The 19,287-nt window shown below is 43.2% G+C and overlaps 1 protein-coding gene across 6 annotated transcripts in view; it reads right to left on the bottom strand.

Annotated features, from left to right (window-relative positions):
* Positions 1–2,772: 2,772 nt before the first annotated feature.
* Positions 2,773–19,287, bottom strand: part of MARCHF7 (membrane associated ring-CH-type finger 7) — a 77,078-nt gene continuing 60,563 nt past the window's right edge. For 3 of the 6 annotated variants that reach the window (XM_060257183.1, XM_060257182.1, XM_060257188.1), the window contains 7 exons: positions 19,104–19,268; positions 14,122–15,217; positions 13,655–13,824; positions 10,130–10,239; positions 7,076–7,189; positions 6,254–6,302; positions 2,773–3,674 (listed from right to left, as the gene is read on the bottom strand). In XM_060257183.1, the coding sequence (XP_060113166.1) occupies positions 3,619–3,674; positions 6,254–6,302; positions 7,076–7,189; positions 10,130–10,239; positions 13,655–13,824; positions 14,122–15,217; positions 19,104–19,268 (1,760 nt within the window). In that variant the 3' untranslated portion in view covers positions 2,773–3,618. The remainder of the gene's footprint in view (positions 3,675–6,253; positions 6,303–7,075; positions 7,190–10,129; positions 10,240–13,654; positions 13,825–14,121; positions 15,218–19,103; positions 19,269–19,287) is intronic. The other 3 variants (XM_060257184.1, XM_060257186.1, XM_060257187.1) reach the window with 3 other exon arrangements.

The raw sequence follows: 19,287 nt of genomic DNA, 5'->3' as shown, positions 1-19,287 counted from the left end.
TTTTCTAACGTTGCCTTAATGTCTCCTACCAGCCCTGCCACAAGCATAGGAACCCTCCAGCCCTCTTGTCCACTCAAGATATTCCTCTGCCTTGAAGCAATCCCCTTTTATTGCCCTTCTGGAAAGCACCCCCAAACTCAGAGATCAGAACACGAAACCCAGACTCATCCTAGACTCACCTCTAATTCCAGTGTCAAAATAATTTTGTTGATATTCCTTCATGCCGATTCCTGTAACTTGCCGCTGTTCCGCCAGCCAAAGGATAACAGCGGTGGTTTCTTCCTGTCTCCTTGCACAGAGGCTACCAATACTGTTTTTCCTTCTCTGGGACTTTGGGATGTTTTCTCATCACGCAGGAGAATCCCTCCACTGCCTGAGCCTTCTCATTATTTCTTTGTGATCTTTGGAAGCTCTGTTTAAACTCTCCTAATCTAAATCTCAGGACCATCAGAAACGGATAATGTAATCAATCCAGCTCAGCAGTCTGATAGGTAAATGTTTCTGTTCCTTTTCTCTTAAAAACTTTCCTTTCTCCTTTTTAAAAATCCCTCTCCCCTACTGCTGTTTGGCAGTGCAGAAATCTCACTCTCTCAGCAGCTTGGCTACCTTTCTTTTGTTCCTCTCATGTCACTCTTAATATGCACATCCTTCTAAGCACAATCTCACTGTTCTGCTTATTTTTTCAGTTATGGTGCCCTGTATTTCCTTCAGTAACTTTCTAAATTTTCTTTTGGAAAAGCTCTGGTTGTTTCATGGTTACTGGTATCTTAATTGAAGGGCTTTGAGTTTGCTTGCATGCTATCCAAGTAAAGATTCCTAAACCACAATTTCTGCTCCCCCTGGAAGCAGGAAAAGATTTCTCCCTGAGACTGAATTCCCCCAAACTGGTTGGAGTTCTGGGTGAGTGTCCTGAACCCAAGTCAGAAAAGTACACGCTTGTCTAAGGGTACACATGAAAGGAAACATATATGGTAACAAGGGACTAAGAACAGCAACGTTAAGAAACTGGTTGAATTGAAGAAGAAACTGCTGAAAGCAAACAATGGTTCAGGCTGAAGCCTAGAAAAAAAATGGAAGTTTCTTTCGCTGAAAACTTGGGTCAAGCAGCTCGTAGCTTCAAAGACTCAGATAAGGGAGATGGGAAGTAACCCAGATGCCACTAGGCCTGGCAGTTTTAAGGACACAAGAATCTAAGAGGGTACATTCCAACTTGTTAGCTCCCAAATTCCTGGATGGGAGATGTTTGCTTAATTGGACCAAGTGCAGCTGCAGAGCATCTGGCCTAACTGGTAAACCCATCTTATAGTTCAGATCACCAGGTTAGCAACGTACCTAATGAGTCAAGTTATATCATTCATTATTCAGTTGATTGGTTAACTAGAAATCAGGTCAATGCAGGTCCATGAGCATATAGGAAAGATCTTTTATTCTAGTTCTGCCCTGGGTCTGGATTACGCATCTGACCTTGGGACACTTGATTCTGGATTAAAAATAGCACTTCCTACCTGCTGGCTGAAATGACACAATCCACTTTTCTTATCTCATTTTGCTCCTTGTGTAACCTGAAGTTCTCAAAATCATATTTACAGCTGCTGACTTGCAAATGTACTTAACATTACCACTTGGTGCCAGTAGAAGAGCAAACGTGATGGTATATGGACCTTTTTGCTAAGGCTATGAGGCCTACTGTTTAACAAACAATCACTGTGAAGTTGGATGCTTGCTCAAGAAGGAGTGCATTCCCAGACCCGATGTTGCTTCTGGATGTATTTTATAAGAAACAGGGATCTTGTGTCACCTAGTTGACTTCAACTTGACTACTATAATGCATAGTAAGGGTGGGGTTACGCTTTGGTAAGCTCTGTGTGGTCTAGAACGCTGCCGCTGAACTTTGTTTGCGGCTGAGTACAAAGCTCCCAGGATTATTTTTTTGTTCTTGCTGTTGGGCGAGTAGATTGTTAACAATGACTTGTAAAGCCTAAACTTATGCGGATGCTTCAGGAAGTTATGGGTGAACCGTATCAGCTGGATATCAAGATCAGCTGGAAAGACACCTTTGGGTACAGCGTCATCTGTGGTGAGGTTACCCTTTTCAGGTCTTTTTCAACTGGTGAAGCAGGATGTTGGTATGCATGAGGAACCTTCAGTTCATTCGGAGAGCCAGTTTGGCGTAGTGGTTAAGTGTGCGGACTCTTATCTGGGAGAACCGGGTTCGATTCCCCACTCCTCCACTTGCACCTGCTAGCATGGCTTTGGGTCAGCCATAGCTCTGGCAGAGGTTGTCCTTGAAAGGGCAGCTGCTGGGAGAGCCCTCTCCAGCCCCACCCACCTCACAGGGCGTCTGTTGTCGGGGAGGAAGGTAAAGGAGATTGTGAGCTGCTCTGAGACTCTTCGGAGTGGAGGGCGGGATATAAATCCAATATCATCATCATCTTCTTGAATCTCATGAGCCTTTCTTTTTACAGTAGAATCATGCTGTCCTAATAAATGTTAGAAGACAGGCATGTGCCTTCAGTGCAACTGCCGAAAGTATTCCAATTTGAAGGTACAGGATGGTATTTGGTTAGTACTCTCTGAACATTAAATGGCGATTTAAAAAAAAAGAAGATTTTTCATGGTCAGATGTTCGTGGGCTTAGCCCACATACCATGCTACACCACCTCCCGAGTGATTTTCATTTCGGAGGCATGTCCTTCGTTCCGCCCCGTTTGATGCCGATGGCCGCTTGCAAAGTGCATCCGCAATATTTTTTTTAAAAATAAGACAGAGAAATAATTTGCATTGTATTTTATTTACCAAACAAATGACAACACTAGAAAACACGTTCATAACCAGTGCTTCAGCAGTGAAGGTGGGTTCTAGAAAAGGTTCGTTGAGATAAATAGCTCAGTTAAGATTTTAAACCGTTACTTTGCATTCCCGCCGGGAATGCTGAAATGCAAGTGTTTTTACACGGCTGTAAATTCCTCGTTGGAACATCTACATAATATCAAATATAATCCGCAGTTTTGAAATCAATACTTATAAAAAGCCATCATTAACACTCATTTAGTAGCCCCTTGGAAGTTTATTGCTTTGAGTTTAAACGTTCCTCACGGAAAAATATAGAAACTTAATATTAAACTTCACAGAACCCATTCATTCCCCTCACTCATCCTATGGTGTAAACACTGGAAGCAAAACAACAAGACTTCCCCCCCAAAGGTGTTGTCAAAATGGAAAGCTAGAACAGAAGTATCCCTTCCCCACCCCCCATGACTTGCAAATGTACTTAACATTATCATTTAGTGCCAGTAGAAGAGCAAACGTGAGAAACATTTTTTCCCCAGAAGTTGAACTGATTACTGTAAGAAGTTTATACAAAAGGAAATCATGTTTCTTACCACATAAAAATCTGGTCTTTTTAGAAGAAGGCATACACTGTCATCATCTCAGTGGAGAAACAAGTCCCACCAACAGACCAATTGCTCAGGTCTCCATGCTTCCAGTGTGCAACAGCAGGTTTCTGAACTCAGCAATATTTTAGAAATCTCTAACAGTAGTCGGGTGTGCCTTACTAAAGAAATGCATACTGATGGGTGCCAAGGGTCAGTTGCCCATCCAAATTTCCGATGGCATTTACGCAGCATCGAGCGTAGCAAGATCCCCATCTTCAGAATCGTCATCTGAAGCTGCTGGAAGTACAGGAGACAAGTCAAAACCAACCTCTGCGCAAATCCGCGATGCAGGCAATAGTTTCACAATCTGAATATTAATGTGTTTTAACGGAACAAAAGGACACGCAACCTCAAACAGAATTATTCAAGCACTTCAAAATGGGATTGTCTCCAACTTGGGAAGCAAGTTCCTAGCTCACCACATACAAGCCCAAATTTGATGTCCAGTTGACAGGCAGGAAGACATCTCTGCTCAAGACAAACTGGCCTCTAATGAGCAGGACGGTGTGGCATACAAAGTATTGTTATGATGTGAATGCATATTAAGAATTTTTTGTATGCTGCAAGACGAGCCTGATGTGTTCCTATGCATGTCTTTGTACGTCATGCCTACTGTCCCTTTGACGGCATAACCCTGCATGATGGAGAGTGCTATTAAGGCTCTGCATCAACAGGAAGACGGTACTATCTACACTGGATTAAGGACTGCTGAGTACAATTTGTTTAGTTTATCTGCGTGCTGATGTGGGGAGAGGCTCCAGAATTGCATAGAGCAACTGTAACTGATCATCCCGTTTGCAGATATCAGCATTAATGCTGACTGTATTGTGACCACAAGTAGGACTGTAAAAACATTTTTTTTCCTGGTCATGATTAGCCTATGTAAGTGTGAATGGTTGAACCAGCCTGTCTTGCGATTATTGTAGGAATACATCAATGACTCGGGAGGAAATTAGAGCAGTAGCAACATACAGTACTTGAAAAAGATATTCGGAAACGGCTTGGAGAACTAGCCCACCATCAGACCAAAGTGCTACACTGAACCTTTTGTGTTTTTATAGACTAAGAGAAACCTAAAGAGGCTTACAGGGAGTTGTTGTGACTATTATTTATTTGTTGAAAATCTGTAACATTTTGAGAATACAGTTTGCATCGCTATTATCTCATTAACGCACTGTACATTTGGGATCTGGCAGTCATATTTACACGGTGCTTTCGTTGTTTTGCTTTTGGCCAAAAAAAACCCCAGCGGCACAGGTTTCCTCCTCAGAAGTAGGCTGTTAAATACATAATGACCATTAAATACATCTGAGTGGTTACTAGTAATCTATATATGTTTCTAAGGCAAACATCTGGATCTTCCCAAGGTCTCTTGGCTGGGCAGGAAACTCAAATCGTAAGTGAAAAGGAATAATGCAAATTAAATAATACGATTATAACCTGACTTGCTCAATAAATGGGTATTTTAATACAATGGCTGGAGAAAGGTAACAAAGAAAGGAAGGGGGGGGAAATGGAAAACTACTGGAGACTAACAAGGACAAGTGTATTCTACTACAGAGAAATAAAGACAGTAACAAAGTAAGCTCCCTTAATTTTCTTCAGGGAGGCAAAGGGGGGCAACAGTGGGTCAGTCTCTGCAATAGTCCTTTCTATTACCTGCACACTCATTTGCCCCCTCCACTATCACTGGAGGGCAAATTCAGCTCTATAAGCTTGCTTAAAACAATCTTGCTTTTGGGCTCTGCTTTGATCAGAATGGGAACAAGAGAGAGGTCTGGACTACCTTGACAACATTTGTTGGTATCCAGAAGTGCTGGGATTTCTATGGATTGGGATAACAGCAATAAAACAGACTGACGGGGAACACCAAAGTTCTCACAGCAGCACATGTTCTCTCTCTTCCCACCCTCCCTAAAAGTAATGTCAGGCCAATGCTTAGAGAGGTGGGCCATCCTCCAAAAACATCAGACACAAGACAGACTGCCAGAGCAGCAGACACCCTGGCTTCTCGCCTACACTCCCCTTGGAGCATACAGGGCATGTTATTTTAGGGCTGTGCCTTAGCTGGCAGTAAGGCAAGCATGGTCCAAAAACGCAAAGGGCAAGCCAGATGGCCAACAGCAAGCACAGCTCCCTTAGTCATAGCCTCAGCAACAGCAGCCTTTCCTTAAATGGAAGTTACTTCTGAGAAGAAAGCTCTCTGCAAATGGAGAAGTCTAAAAAAAGGAAATACTACTAGGAAGATAAATAATGTCCCCCCCTAAGCAAAAACTGTCCTGAGAGAAGCTTCCAACTGGACACAAATTCACACAAAAAAAAAACCAGCAGCAAACCATATTAATTCTAATTCACTTGCCTGAATTAATTGGTTAAAAACATGAGTACAATCTAGCCAAAGTCCTATTGATTTCCAGAGACAGCTGTGCATGGCCTTTAAATCCTTATTCCAAGAAGAGGTAAGTACGTAACTTTGGCTAGACACAAACAGGATTTTTTTGCCTTTCAACCCCTGCAGCATACAGCACTCCCTTCTGCTCCCTGTGGCCTAAAGCGTGGTCTGTGTGTTCTGAACCCCCCTTACTAGAGACGGGTATGGAGGCTCTTTCCTCAGTGCAGGGGTTTTAATTATCTACAGGTCCCCCTTTTGTTCTTTATGGTTTATTACACTTCCAAACTTAGTTGTATTAGGTAAGCCTGTCCGAAACTAAACAGTTATTATTCTAGTTCTTGACACTACATCAAAACCAATTGAGATTGTGTTCCCTTGTAGCTTCTAGCTTTAGTTTCACTTTAAACAGGCAAAAGCCACCTACTTTCAAGATCATCCATGTGTGCCTGAAGAGTTCTCGCAAGATTAATAAACTAGAAACAATACAGAAAGAAGGCAGTTTAAAAGTTGCAACATTCCACAGGGTTCTAAAACGATTAACAAAACCTAGCGGCACACTAATGACCTTAGTGCTTCCGGCAGCCTGTTTTTCACCTATGTGAGGCATTCCCCACTTGCTCCCAAATAAATTCATAAATAAGTGCAAACTGCAGGGACAGGTGGGATCAAGGTCACCAGCAGTCAATTCCTCCAACTACAGAGGATTGGGGATATTGCTGCAGCAATTGTGGGACTGCCTGTATTGAATAGCCAGCAGTTCATACAGCACAAACAACTCCAACATGAGGAGAAAAGTACTCAGAAAAGGACATAGAGAGAACATAACCACCCAGATATTCACTATACTTCCGGTCATACTATCTCAGTCTGCCAATAATGAAGAATTTAAGAGAATATCATAGTTCCAAAGTTACAACAAGAGGACAGCCAAGATCTGCCTTCCTCCTCACCCCACTTTTAAGTGGAAAACAGTCCATAAGTAGGATCCCATGCCATACAACTTGTGTGGCAAAAGCAGGTCCCTGGTTTTTTTTCTCCATAACTAAATCAATACACTGCAAAGGGGTCCTCCAGAGTCCCCTTGCTTCCCCCCAGTCTGGGGCTTTTCAGGGAACACGAGGGACTGCGGCTGGGATTTCAGTCGCCACTCCTCCTTGCGCACACGGCCCTTTCTGTCTCAAGCAGTGTCAACCTTGCTGAAGCCTCACAATCTGCTTCCCCAGCCCAAGCACCTCATCGTACTTACCCGGACACGAGTGTTGGCCTCACTTGTAGTTCCCAGCATATCTGAAAAGCGCTGTTCACACAAGTGTAACAACACTACAAGGTACAGCCCAGAACTGATAAATTCATAGTCTGCCTGTAAATTAAAGAACAAGTGTTGTTAATTCTTTAAAACTGTCAGAATTTCACAACTAGTGACATGATACTAGTTATTTTGGGCCCGCACACAGACCCAGGGGCATTATTACTTAAGCCATATCCATGGGAAAAAGCTCTCAACATGATCCAGCGAATCTGCCTTTTGAAAATTGCTTTGTCGTAACAGAACTCATGCTCAAGTACATGAGTATTGCACAGTACCCAATTATCTGTGTGAAAGCTGCCACCTTGAGAAACCAATGTGAACACTGAGATGGTAATTAGAGGCATGTTTTAGGAGCTTTTTTTTATTTACTCAAGAATGAATATCCTCTACAAGCTTCCAAAGTTTAAAACCCAATAACTATTTTCAATAGTTACAGTGACTAATGGCAAAGTTAAAGGGCATAAGCAAGTACGCAGTTAATTCTTTTTAGCATCTATTTAGCCCTGGATCCATGACACATAAGTGGTTCAAACATCTCAATAATTCATATGCAGGGCTTACAGCCGAGTAATTAGCAAAAAAGAGAGAAAAATCCACTGTAGACAATGGATTCACAGGCCATCTCAAAGTAAGGCATGGCCTTCATTTCTTCTGTCCCCCCTTCCCCCACCCAAGTGTACAGGTTTACCGCACAGCTCAACAAAATGGGAATGGTGGTGGTTCAGTGATACATCTGCTTTGAACATATGAAGCTGCCTTATACTGAACTAGACCCTTGGTCCATCAAAGTCAGTATTGTCTTCTCAGACTGGCAGCAGCTCTCCAGGGTCTCCAGCTGAGGTTTTTCACACCTATTTGCCTGGACCCTTTTTTGGAGATGCCGGGGATTGAACCTGGGACCTTCTGCTTCCCAAGCAGATGCTCTACCACTGAGCCACCGTCCCTCCCCTTTGCATGCATTAGATTCCAGGTTCAGTCCCTCGCACCTCCAGCTAAAAAGATCAGGTAGTAAAGGATGTGAGAGACCTCAGAGGGGCTGGATAAGGGCTACAAGTCCAAGCAGACAATGCCAACTTATTGACAGACCAAAGGTCTGTCTTGGGATAGGACAGCTTTGCATATACTGAAATCCTAAACTCTTGCTATACAAAATTTTATAATGTCAATGATAGGAAGGCTAGATTATGTTATAGGAGGCTGGACGAGGCATTCACATAAACTAACATGCCAACACAATGCGTTCTTCTGGTCTACGGCTGCAGGCTCAGGTTTCCTCTGCGGCACGTAGCACCTTTTACCAGCACAGGCTGATACGTCAGTCACAGCTTGTCCTTGAAAAACATGATTTGGCCACAGTGATCCATGCCCCAGTCATATCCAGGTTAGTTTAAATACACTTTATACAGAGCTGTCTTTGGACAGAAATTTCAGTGGGTCCGCAACGCAGCAGTCAGACTGTCAAAGGCTGGACACAGAGATCATATCACTTCTGTGTTGAAAGGTTTGCACTGGATGTCCATCCATTCCCAAGTTTAATTCAAAGTGTTGGTTCTTACCTTTAAGGGCCCTAAACAACTTGGGGCCAGGAATACCTGGAGGGCCACTGCTTCCCATACTGTTCAGCCCACCAGTTAAAATCTGTCTCTCAAGAACCATCCTCTGTGCCCAGCCTTCAGAAGTGAAGCAAGCAGCAACCAAAGACAGGACGTTTTCAGTGGGGGCACCTTGCCTTTAGAATGCCTCCGCCCCCCCCCCAAGAGGCTCACTTTGCACCTAGCTTATTTTCTTTCAGGTGCAAGACTAAAACATTCTTTTTTATCCAGCTTGTCTTAACGGCATTGGACTGGGTTGGGTTTTTTTTTTTAATGGCTGCGTTTTAATAGCTTTGTTACCTTAGTTGTAAGCTGGCTCAAACAGGTCAAAATATTTAATTTATTATTACTTATTACGAAAATGTTACCTCCAACCAGGAAAGCACTCCTATATTCTTCTACTACATTAAAGCAAAGATGCCAGTTCACGTAGAACAACACACTCAAAAGTCTCAAAGTCCAGAGGTGCTTCCTCCCAAGTAAAAAAGGGATCAAATTTCAATCTATAGCCCTCCAAGAGGAAAAAAGCCTATTGCTGAAAGAAAGAATGCTGGATCCAGAGAAACTTCATAAAAGCAACTGCCAGATTAAGATTTTTCCCTGCCTTCCCCAAGCTGCCTGTTTTGTCCTGAGAGTTGGGAGAGCCTCATGTAAACAGTGAAGAAAGGGTGCCATGTTACCCAGTTTTCTCTTGTCCCTGCATGTTCTGTACCGCTGTGCATTTTTTCCCCAAGGGATCTCCCCCTACATCTCCCAAGGTTTTCCAGCGCTGCTGAAAGAAAGCAGCAGCTTTGACAACTCCTTCTCTGAAGTTTTCCACTGGCTCTAATTCATAATTTACTTCTGCTTAGCAGCTGCAAAATCTGCACTTGTTGCATCACCCCCTAGAATGCTTAAGAAAAATCAGCAAAAAGTTATTTTAGCCCTTCCCAAGCCTCAAGGCATGGAATTTTCTTAACATACCCAATTTTCAAATTTATACTCACACGGGCTCTCTGGTAGGTTTCTACATGTATCAGGGAGGAGGGCCCAAGGACATCTTTGCCAGCCGAACAAGATTTTGCCTGAGCTTCTGTTCCTTCTCAGGTATGTCAGCTATTTAGCCCGGCCGTGGCTAAAGGACACTTTGTCCTTAGCTCACACAGCCTGTGGTCCTGCTGTGAGCCCAGCTAGTGGATCCAGGAGCAACCCATCATCTGAAGTGTTACAATGTTGTTGTTTTCCCATTTTATGTTTTTTCTTAATTTGCAAGTTGCTCTGAGTCCCCATTGGGGAGAAAAACAGGGTAAAAGTACCTAAAAGTATCAAATTTGACCTGAAAAGATAATTTTCTACTATAAGAAAGTTTTCCTTAACAGCACTAAACTGACACTTACCAAATCAGCCAAAATATACTAACTTGTTCACTTGCATGTGCCCTGTGAAGCTCATGGATATCAAAATCATCAAGATTGAGGTGCAGCTTCTCTTTGCACAGTTCACAAGTAGTCACTGCTTCCAATGAAGAACCTGGGGCAACAAAGAGTTAACACTTTTAGCTTTCATGGACTGGAAGACTTCTGGAAAAGCAAGGTGCCAACTTTGATTCACTTATGTATAACTCCAACACGAAAAAACAACAGACCATGGAGGTTTTTCACACTTTGAATCCATTTTGGCGATCATATCCAAGCGGATTTTGCCTTTTCACACAGTAAAACTCAGCCGCAAAGTGCACTGTACACAGATGACCTGGAAAGAACATTCACTAGTCTGGAAACAATTCAACATCTTTTTTTGATGTGTATTTTAGATCTGCCAAAAGGGTTGCCAGAGACTTTGCTGCAAACAGAGCCTGGCCTCCCTTCGATTAGGACTCATGCCCACTTAGCAATTTTTAAATCACGAGGGAGGAAATCAATTAACAAATAGAAGGAGAGATTGGATTTATACCTCACCCTTCACTGGGAGTCTCAGAGCAGTTTATAATCTTCCCTTCCTCTCTCAACAACAGACACCCTGTGAGGTAGGTGGGGCTGAGAGAACTCTTTGAGAACGGCTCTTGAGAGAACAGCTCTGAGAGAACTGTGACTTGCCCAAGGTCACCCAGCAGGTGCAAGTGGAGGAGTGGGGAATCAAACTTGGTTCTCCCAGATTAGAGTCTGTGCTCTTAACCACTACACCAAACTGGCTCCACTTAACAAATCTAGTTATTACCTGTTGCTAAGTAATGACAAAGCACATTCTGATTTTTTAAATAACACTATTTTCTGTTACACCATGCAGATTATTTGCTTTGGCCTTCAGGGAACAATTCTGATCTGCGGAAATGAGTGTATAAAGGGGATACCTTAATCAACAATGCGCTAATTATCCAGCTGAAGTTTGCTCCGTAGCATAAAATTATTTTAAAAGTTCATGTTAGAGCTTCTTATCTGATGGATATAACAGCACATAACCTCAGAAAGGCATTCACATCACTGTGCTTTCAAACTATGCCAACAGAGCTACTTGAAGACGACGACGACTGCAGATTTATACCTTCTCTCTGAATCAGAGACTCAGAGCGGCTTACAATCTCTATATCTTCCCCCCCACAACAGACACCCTGTGAGGTGGGTGGGGCTGAGAGGGCTCTCCCAGCACCTGCCTTTTTAAGGACAACTCCTACAAGAGCTATGGCTAACCCAAGGCCATTCCAGCAGCTGCAAGTGGAGGAGTGGGGAATCAAACCTGGTTTTCCCAGGTAAGAGTCCGCACACTTAACCACTACACCAAACTGGCTCTTACTGAACAATACACAAAAATACCACAAGAACAACGCATTTATATATGTGGAAGTTCAGTGGAAAATCTTCACTATGTTTTGGTTTGCCCTTTATACTCAGGGCCTTGAAACAAATTCCTGGCTAAGATATCAGAGACTTTATATACCTTTTCCAATTCTGACAAATTAGTATTTGTTATCAGATATGGGTTCCTTTGTTTCCTACAGGATGGCACGCTATGCTCTAGCTGCTAGGAAAATCAGAGCCGTTGTATTAGAAATTTTCAAATTCCGGGGCTATAAATATATTTTAACTTGTAAATGCCAATGGCCATATGCAATAAATTTTATTACTGCCAGATTGACTGCATTATTCAGTGCGTGTGAAAGCGCCCCAGGAGTATCTTTTCATGTAAGAACACAGCCACAACATTTTAAAGTACAAATCATAAAAGAATACATGAGTCAGAGATGGAATAACCAAAACATTCATTCCTAAATGTTCACAACATATTTACTATTTATGTACTTCTCATACACAGTTCAGTACAGGGTTGGCAAACGGTAGCTCTCCAGATGTTTTTTGCCTACAACTTCCATCAGCCCCAGCCATTGGCCATGCTGGCTGGGGCTGATGGGAGTTGTAGGCAAAAAAACATCTGGAGAGCTACCGCTGGCCACCCCTGCAGTAGAACTTTGAACATGCCACAATCAGATACTTTTAAAGATGTATTCACTCATACATTCTCAGAACACCAGTCCAGCAGTTCTACACTTTCCACCGATGCACTTTCAGCTAAGTTATGAATGCAGCTAAGGACAGATGCCCGTGTTACTTTTCTTAATACTGTAAAAATCCCAAACAAGATTGATTTATTCGTTTGATGAATAAGTTTTCTGAAAGTGTCACCATCTGGCAAGAGATCCACTGAAAACATTTACTACTAACATAGCAATGCAGAATCACAAGAACTGAGCTCAAGATAGTTTCGCTGCCAGCTTATAATTGTGTCCATGACTGTGGGGCAAGCAGGTCTACAGAAGTGAGGGAATATGGCTACTGAGGCCAAGAATGTTTTAAAGGTTTCTTTTAAAAAATATAAATTAGTCCACCGTGTCCTCAGAAGTCAATGGGCAGCAAGAGATGCAGGCAGTATCTCCTACACTGACAGTTAACGAAGACCAAAATAGGTGCAACACAGTCTCAGGCCCCATCCCCTTGAGGGATCAGGGAATAGAAAGCCCCACCTATGGCCATGTGGGTGGCAAATTTCTACAGTGAAGTTATTCCAACATACCTATAGATGTATGTGTGTGTTAAGTGCTCTCGAGTTGCTCCAATTTATGGCGACCCTATGAATTAATGATCTCCAAAATGTCCTTTTTTTTAACAACCCTACTCAGGTCTTGTAAACTGAAGACTGTGGTTTCCTTTTTTATTACTCTGGGTCAATCCATCTCATGTTGGGTCTCTCTCTTTTCCCACTGTCTTCAACTCTGCCTACCAATACTGGTTTTCTTTCCTATGAATATACCTATATTTTAGAGCTTTTATAGTATAGCCCTATTATACCACATGCTAGTATATATTTAGAGATAATAAATACCCTCATAGTAAGCGAGTAGAAGAACTTGGAAACATGAGAGAAACACAAAATACACAGCCTTTGGAAATCTCTACCTCACGCATATTTGATTGACAGAATAGGGTCCATGTTGCTGAGAGACTTTCCTACCTTCTCCCTGGTTATTATCCTAATAAGGGGGAATGATACCAATGCATTGATTTGTGGGATGCTAACTACTCTGTACAGAAGTGCTCCCAAATACTCCTGTAGGGTTTAACAGTATTTGGGAGACCCTGGACAACATAATTCCAACAGCAGAACAACACTTCTCTTAGTAATACACCCTGATGTAAAACTTCAGGATGGGGACTTGGAGCAGAGATGTTGTGGCAAGGAAATTTAAGTGCTTCACCTTAACCATTCCATATCCCTCCCAATCTGCTTCTTCCTAGGCAAAAGCATCTGTTAAGGCTATAACATGTCTTTAGGTCCTGAATGTCAAACAAGCAAGCACAATTCCTAGGTACAGCTTTCAGAACACATTTTTAACATCTGCATTACACAGATCGTTTTCACCCAAACAGCTGTTCTACAGAAGAAGCTGCCTTACCAGAGTTAATCTTGGACTGTAGCCACTTCTTCATACACTCCTGATGAACATACCGTAGACTTCCAGTGCACTTGCATGGCTCTATTAAAGGGTTAGTAGGGGATGTAGATGACATCTGACATATTCTACACAAGTCTCCCTCCTCCTCTTCAGAATCCTCTGAAAGAAGACTAGGGAGGAAGAAGAGTCATTAGGTTGAGCAGACTGTAATGGCATTTATTAATATATTATTATTTATTGCATTTTCTTTAATATATTATTATTATTATTTATTGCACTCAAATCACAACAAAAGAATAACGGTATTACAAGGTTGTGATACGTTAACAGCTTTTCCTAAACAAAGGTATTTGTGAAGATGAAATGACACCATTATGTACCGTTACTAGGAAGTTTCCCAATAAGAAGTTTAAGGGTTTTTTCCCCTTTAAAGACATCAATAAAGGCTTAAAGAAACAGCACCTTACCTCTCTTTGATCTTCTGAAGCCTCTCAGGATCTCTTGAAGGAGGTACTTTGGACTTGTCATTATCTTGTCCATCAGGCTGACTCCAGCCAGAAGGAATAATGTCTACAGTTATCATAACATTGTCAGATAAGTTGTTCCCCAGTGTTGGGGGCACCGCAAACCGCAAGAAAGAACCAGGAAGTATCCCCGACATTCCTGAATTTCTTCTACCGTGCCCTGAATCCGGCAATGAGGCAGCTGTAGCACTGTTCGGTACTGCAGGTGTTGGTGGCCTCGTTGCAGGCCTGAGGGAATCACTTTGTGCTTCAAGAGTTGTTTCACCACCTGATTCCCTTCTCCTAAAAAGATGCAGCGATCTAGCCGGTGTTTCAGAGGTAGAGGTTCTTGCAGTTTCATCTCTTCCTTCTCTCCTCCTTCTGGAAAACAAAGGTGTACACCTATTTCTTAGAGACGATGACAGCCAGGATCCTGCATTTCTACTTTCAGACTCAGGCCTGTAGCTCTCAGCTTCTGAATCGGAATTAGGATTTGGCGAAACACCCGACAGGCCCCATCGTCTTCTAAGAAAGCTAAATCCCTGAGAAATGTCAGGAGAGTGAGCTTCTGTACCTTCAGCTGGGTTAGCAGCACTGGCTTGATTAGAAGAAAGAGCTCTTGAAACAGGTGAATCTTCAGGACCTAACTGTCTGGAAGTCAAAGAATCTTGACTAGACCTTCTCGAGAAAAATGTGGAGGACATACTAGAAGCTAAACGAGACAGTAGCTGTCTAGTTGTCCGTCTTCCTTCAGTATCGCCGGGAGGTTCACTTAATGACCTCTGGGACTGCGTGATCCTTTCGGAACCGCTAGAGGAACTGGCTGCGCTTCTCGTGGCACCGTGGGTAAACTCTGGCTGTATATTCCTTTCTGAAGATTCTACTTCTCTTGGGACATAGTTAGATCTTGAACTCCAGCTATGGTCTCTAGAGAGTAATGACGATGGATGTTCAGAAGGCAACTGGCGGTTCATGGACGTGTTCAGCCTCAAAGAGCTTAACGAGTTGTCTTTTGGTCTTGCTCCTTGTGCATACGAAGCAGTAGATCTTTCCTGAAGATCTGACGTGGAAGAATAATAAAAATAACCAGTTAACTCCTAATATATGTAGTGACCAAGCAATATTGTTAGACTAGCCAAAACAGATTATATTTGCCATAACATGGATTAACAAGAGCCTAGGAAATGCGCTATGCAGTCTAGTCTTGCACATTTTTAAACAGAAATATGTCTCTGGCATTCCACAAAACTCAGTCCCAAGTATGTTCAGGATTGCAACAGCAGTTCTTGCTGAGAACAAGGTCGGTTGTATATTAAAGCCAACGTGAATGTAAATTGTTGCATACAAGCCAACCAACCTACCTGCATTAATGCTATAACGGTAAAGGTAGTCCCCCTGTGCAAGCACCAGTCGTTTCCGACTCTGGGGTGATGTCACTTTCACAATGTAGGGGAGGGACAGTGGCTCAGTGGCAGAGCATCTGCTTGGGAAGCAGAAGGTCCCAGGTTCAATCCCCGGCATCTCCAAAAAAGGGTCCAGGCAAATAGGTGTGAAAAACCTCAGCTTGAAACCCTGGAGAGCCGCTGCCAGTCTGAGAAGACAATACTGACTTTGATGGACCGAAGGTCTGATTCAGTATAAGGCAGCTTCATATGTTCATATATGTTCATATGTCTTCATGGCAGCCTTTTTTACAGGGTGGTTTGCCACTGCCTTTCCCAGTCATCTACACTTTGCACCCAGCAAGCTGGGGACTCATTTTACCAACCTTGGAAGGTTGAAAGGCTGAGTCAACCTTGAGCTGGCTACCTGAACCCAGCTTTTGCCAGGAACGATCCAGTGAGCAGAGCTTGGACTGCAGTGCTGCAACTTATCACTGCGCCACAGGGCTCGTACATACACACACCCCTTTATTAGAAGCAACCTTTCAACAACCATCCAGGGCTCCAAGAGTGAGTGGTATCTATCCCTTTCAGTTATGACTGGAACTAACAAATGACTGTGATACATTGCTATCTTTTCATATCTGCTCCAGTAGTCCCACCCAAACCCAGGGAGGTTTTTTCCCCAGCCTCACAGAACCCAAATGGACTATCAATACAGGTGAAGAAGTTACAGCGGAGGAGCAAACAAAATCACACTCCCCTCCCTCTTTCACCAGCAGAGCTCCATGGGTGGAAGAGACTTGCAACACTGGGAACCAACTTTCTCAGGGCTGGATAGAACTGCTGGAGAGCAGGAATCTTGGGAACAATCCCTGATACTTGCATTCAGTAACTATGAGAATTAATATAGTTTCTTAATTTTTCCAAATACAGTGTTATGGAAAGCTAGTTGAGAGAAAAACAAATGTAACAGCTAAAGGTGAAGTGGCACAGTGATAGAACAAAATGGTACTGATACAATCTAGCATTGCTTCAATTGTGCATATAAAATGGTAACCGGATAGAGCAGGGGTTCCCACCACGATGCCCATGGGCACCACAGCTCCCACTAACACCTTTCCAGACACCCACCAGGTGTTTTTAGAAAGTGAGCAGGGTTTTCAACTGGTCATGCAGATTTCCAAAATGGCTTTGGCAGCAGATGCCACCACAGCAGAAGGATCTTCACTGTGCGAACGAAGGCGAGTTATGTGTGTGCAAAATAATAATAATAATAAATGTAAATTTTAAAAGGCAACCTGTTAACCAGAGTTTCAACCTGAAATATTGGAGATTTACTATTACTGTTATTCCTCACTTCCGTCCCTGACATCTTGTGGTTGGCTCCACATCCGGTGGCAGCCATTTTATGGCTACACCCACCACCCTGTGACAGAATTCCAGAGGTGCCAATGAAGAATGGGGCACAAACCTCATCACCAACCTAAATTCGCCATCACCCGGTTCATGAGCTGAGGGTTGTGTGATTGTGTTTGCAATGAACCCTGCACAAACCTCCATGGTTTTCACAGTGGATTCGTGTGACAAACACATGGTCTCCGATCATTTCATCATCAAAGCAATGGGGAGGGGGGATGGACTTCTGCAGCTCTGGAAACACCAACAGTAGCCTCTGAAGCTCAACAGGCAATGCTCTATGGGAGCAGGATAGATATATACTTCCAACTCATATACAGCTGTTTTTACTTTGCAGCCAGCAGTTAGGCAGAGAGGAAAGGGAACTGGAAGTCATTCCTCAATGTAAAAACACTGCAGTCGGGGGTGCTTAAGGCTTACTCAGAGTTCTGAGGCACCTGTCCTTCTACTCAAGCTCAGCAGAGAGGTTCAGCCAATGAGTGCCTTTGCTGAGAAACACACACACACCCCTCAGTGGGATTTCTGAATCCTCAACCTCTTCCCATTTTGCCCTTTGGATCCTCAACTTACGTACCTCTAGGCACACCCCCTTGGCTTTGCATCATCAGCTTCCCTTGCTGTGCCCGCCCCTCAACTTGGTTTTCCAACTCCCCACCTCCCCCTGCACTGGACCTCCTGTTAACCTCCCCCCTTTTGTGGACCCCAGGATCCTCCAGAAGGAGGTGACCATGGAGAAGGATTGCCCATCTGCAACAATAATGTCTACAATGAGGAGGCAGGCAGTGCTTGCCCGCCCCGCCCCCAGCCAATCCTCACCAAACTTGGAGGGCAGGTAGGGTGGCATCCTGGAGAGATCTGCAAACTAGATGCCTCTAGCTTGCAGGGGGGAGAGGGCATCTGACACACTCCTGAACCTGCAGCTGTGATTTCCCCAGAGATCACTTTCCTGGAGGCACCTGCTTGGGGGGGGGGGGGAACTACTCTGCCACATCTAAATCCAATCCTTGCCAAACTTGGAGGGGCAGGTAGAGAAGAGTCACTGCAAGCTTGTCTCTAACCCACAGGGGGGCCATTCTACCACATCATGATCCCCACAAAAAGAACCAGTTCAGTAAATGGCAAGGTTTGTGATTCATGCACCCTCAAAAACCACAAACCGGGATGACCCTCCATTTTCCCAGTTTGTGCCCATCCTGGCGCCCACAGGCTCTAAAGGCCAAGAAAAAGATTTTAATGATAATGTGGAAAAGTGAACACAGTTTCATCTTAGACTTTAATCCTAATAATTCCATTACAATGCAACGCCAGTACAAGACTCATTGCTGTTTACTTTCAGCCAGCTTTCCTATAAAACAGAAACTATGTTTTTAATAAGGACCAAATTACCATTTTCAAGTATTCCACTGAGATATATATATCCCAAATCTAAAACTTAAACATACTTGCATTCAAGCTCAATCTTCAGTTAAGAAGACAGCCTAAACGCTGCTTTATAGATGCAACAGGCCTCTCCACTGTGTATCCTAACTGCCTCTGGGGTCCCACTTGCATGAAAGATAGGCTATCCATACATATAGCCTCAATATCACGGCACAGATTTCTGTCACAGCAGCAGAATGTTTTGCCATCCCCATAAGAATCACTTCTGGGCAACAGCGACTGTATCCATCCAGGTCACACGTTATGATGCTATTCTTACAAATGCAGCTCTGGAGACAGCACAATGTATACCACATGGAGAAGCATTTCCCATGCCTAAACTGGCAGCCTTTTTACCTTCTTCTGGACTCCATATTGGTTCACTGAGTCTATTTTATTAACCAGAATTAACCAGACTCATGGTTACTAGCAGGAAAGTCCAATCCATTGGTTGACTAGACAAGCTAATTTAGGGTCAATGAGAACGGCTTATTCAGCTTTATTTTAAACTGATTTTCACTACAGAGAACCACAATGCTGGACAGCTATTTTCTAAAGGAAGACATCACAATACCCAACATTTTTTGTCAGGGCTTGATAATAATATAAAACCATACTTGTTTTGATCCTAGGGCTTACGAAGGCAAAATTGACTTTTCGTGTGCATTAAAAATGGAACCAAACACATAACATGCTCCCCCAAAATTTCAGATTTCCAATACATACATGATGAAGATGGGAAGTCACCACTCCTGTGACTGTAATCCACAAGACTACCAATAGATGAGTCTGCTCTTTCTAGCTCTCTCCTCTCTCTCACAAGTTCGGTTCCTAACGACCCAAGTACCATAGTTGAAGATCTGGGCACACTGCTATACCTCCACTGGGAATCTAGAACAGCAGAGTTAAC

Source organism: Heteronotia binoei, chromosome 16 (assembly GCF_032191835.1).
Source record: "Heteronotia binoei isolate CCM8104 ecotype False Entrance Well chromosome 16, APGP_CSIRO_Hbin_v1, whole genome shotgun sequence".
In the NCBI taxonomy this organism is placed as follows: Eukaryota; Metazoa; Chordata; class Lepidosauria; order Squamata; family Gekkonidae; genus Heteronotia; species Heteronotia binoei.
This window is presented reverse-complemented; position numbering and strand designations above follow the sequence as displayed.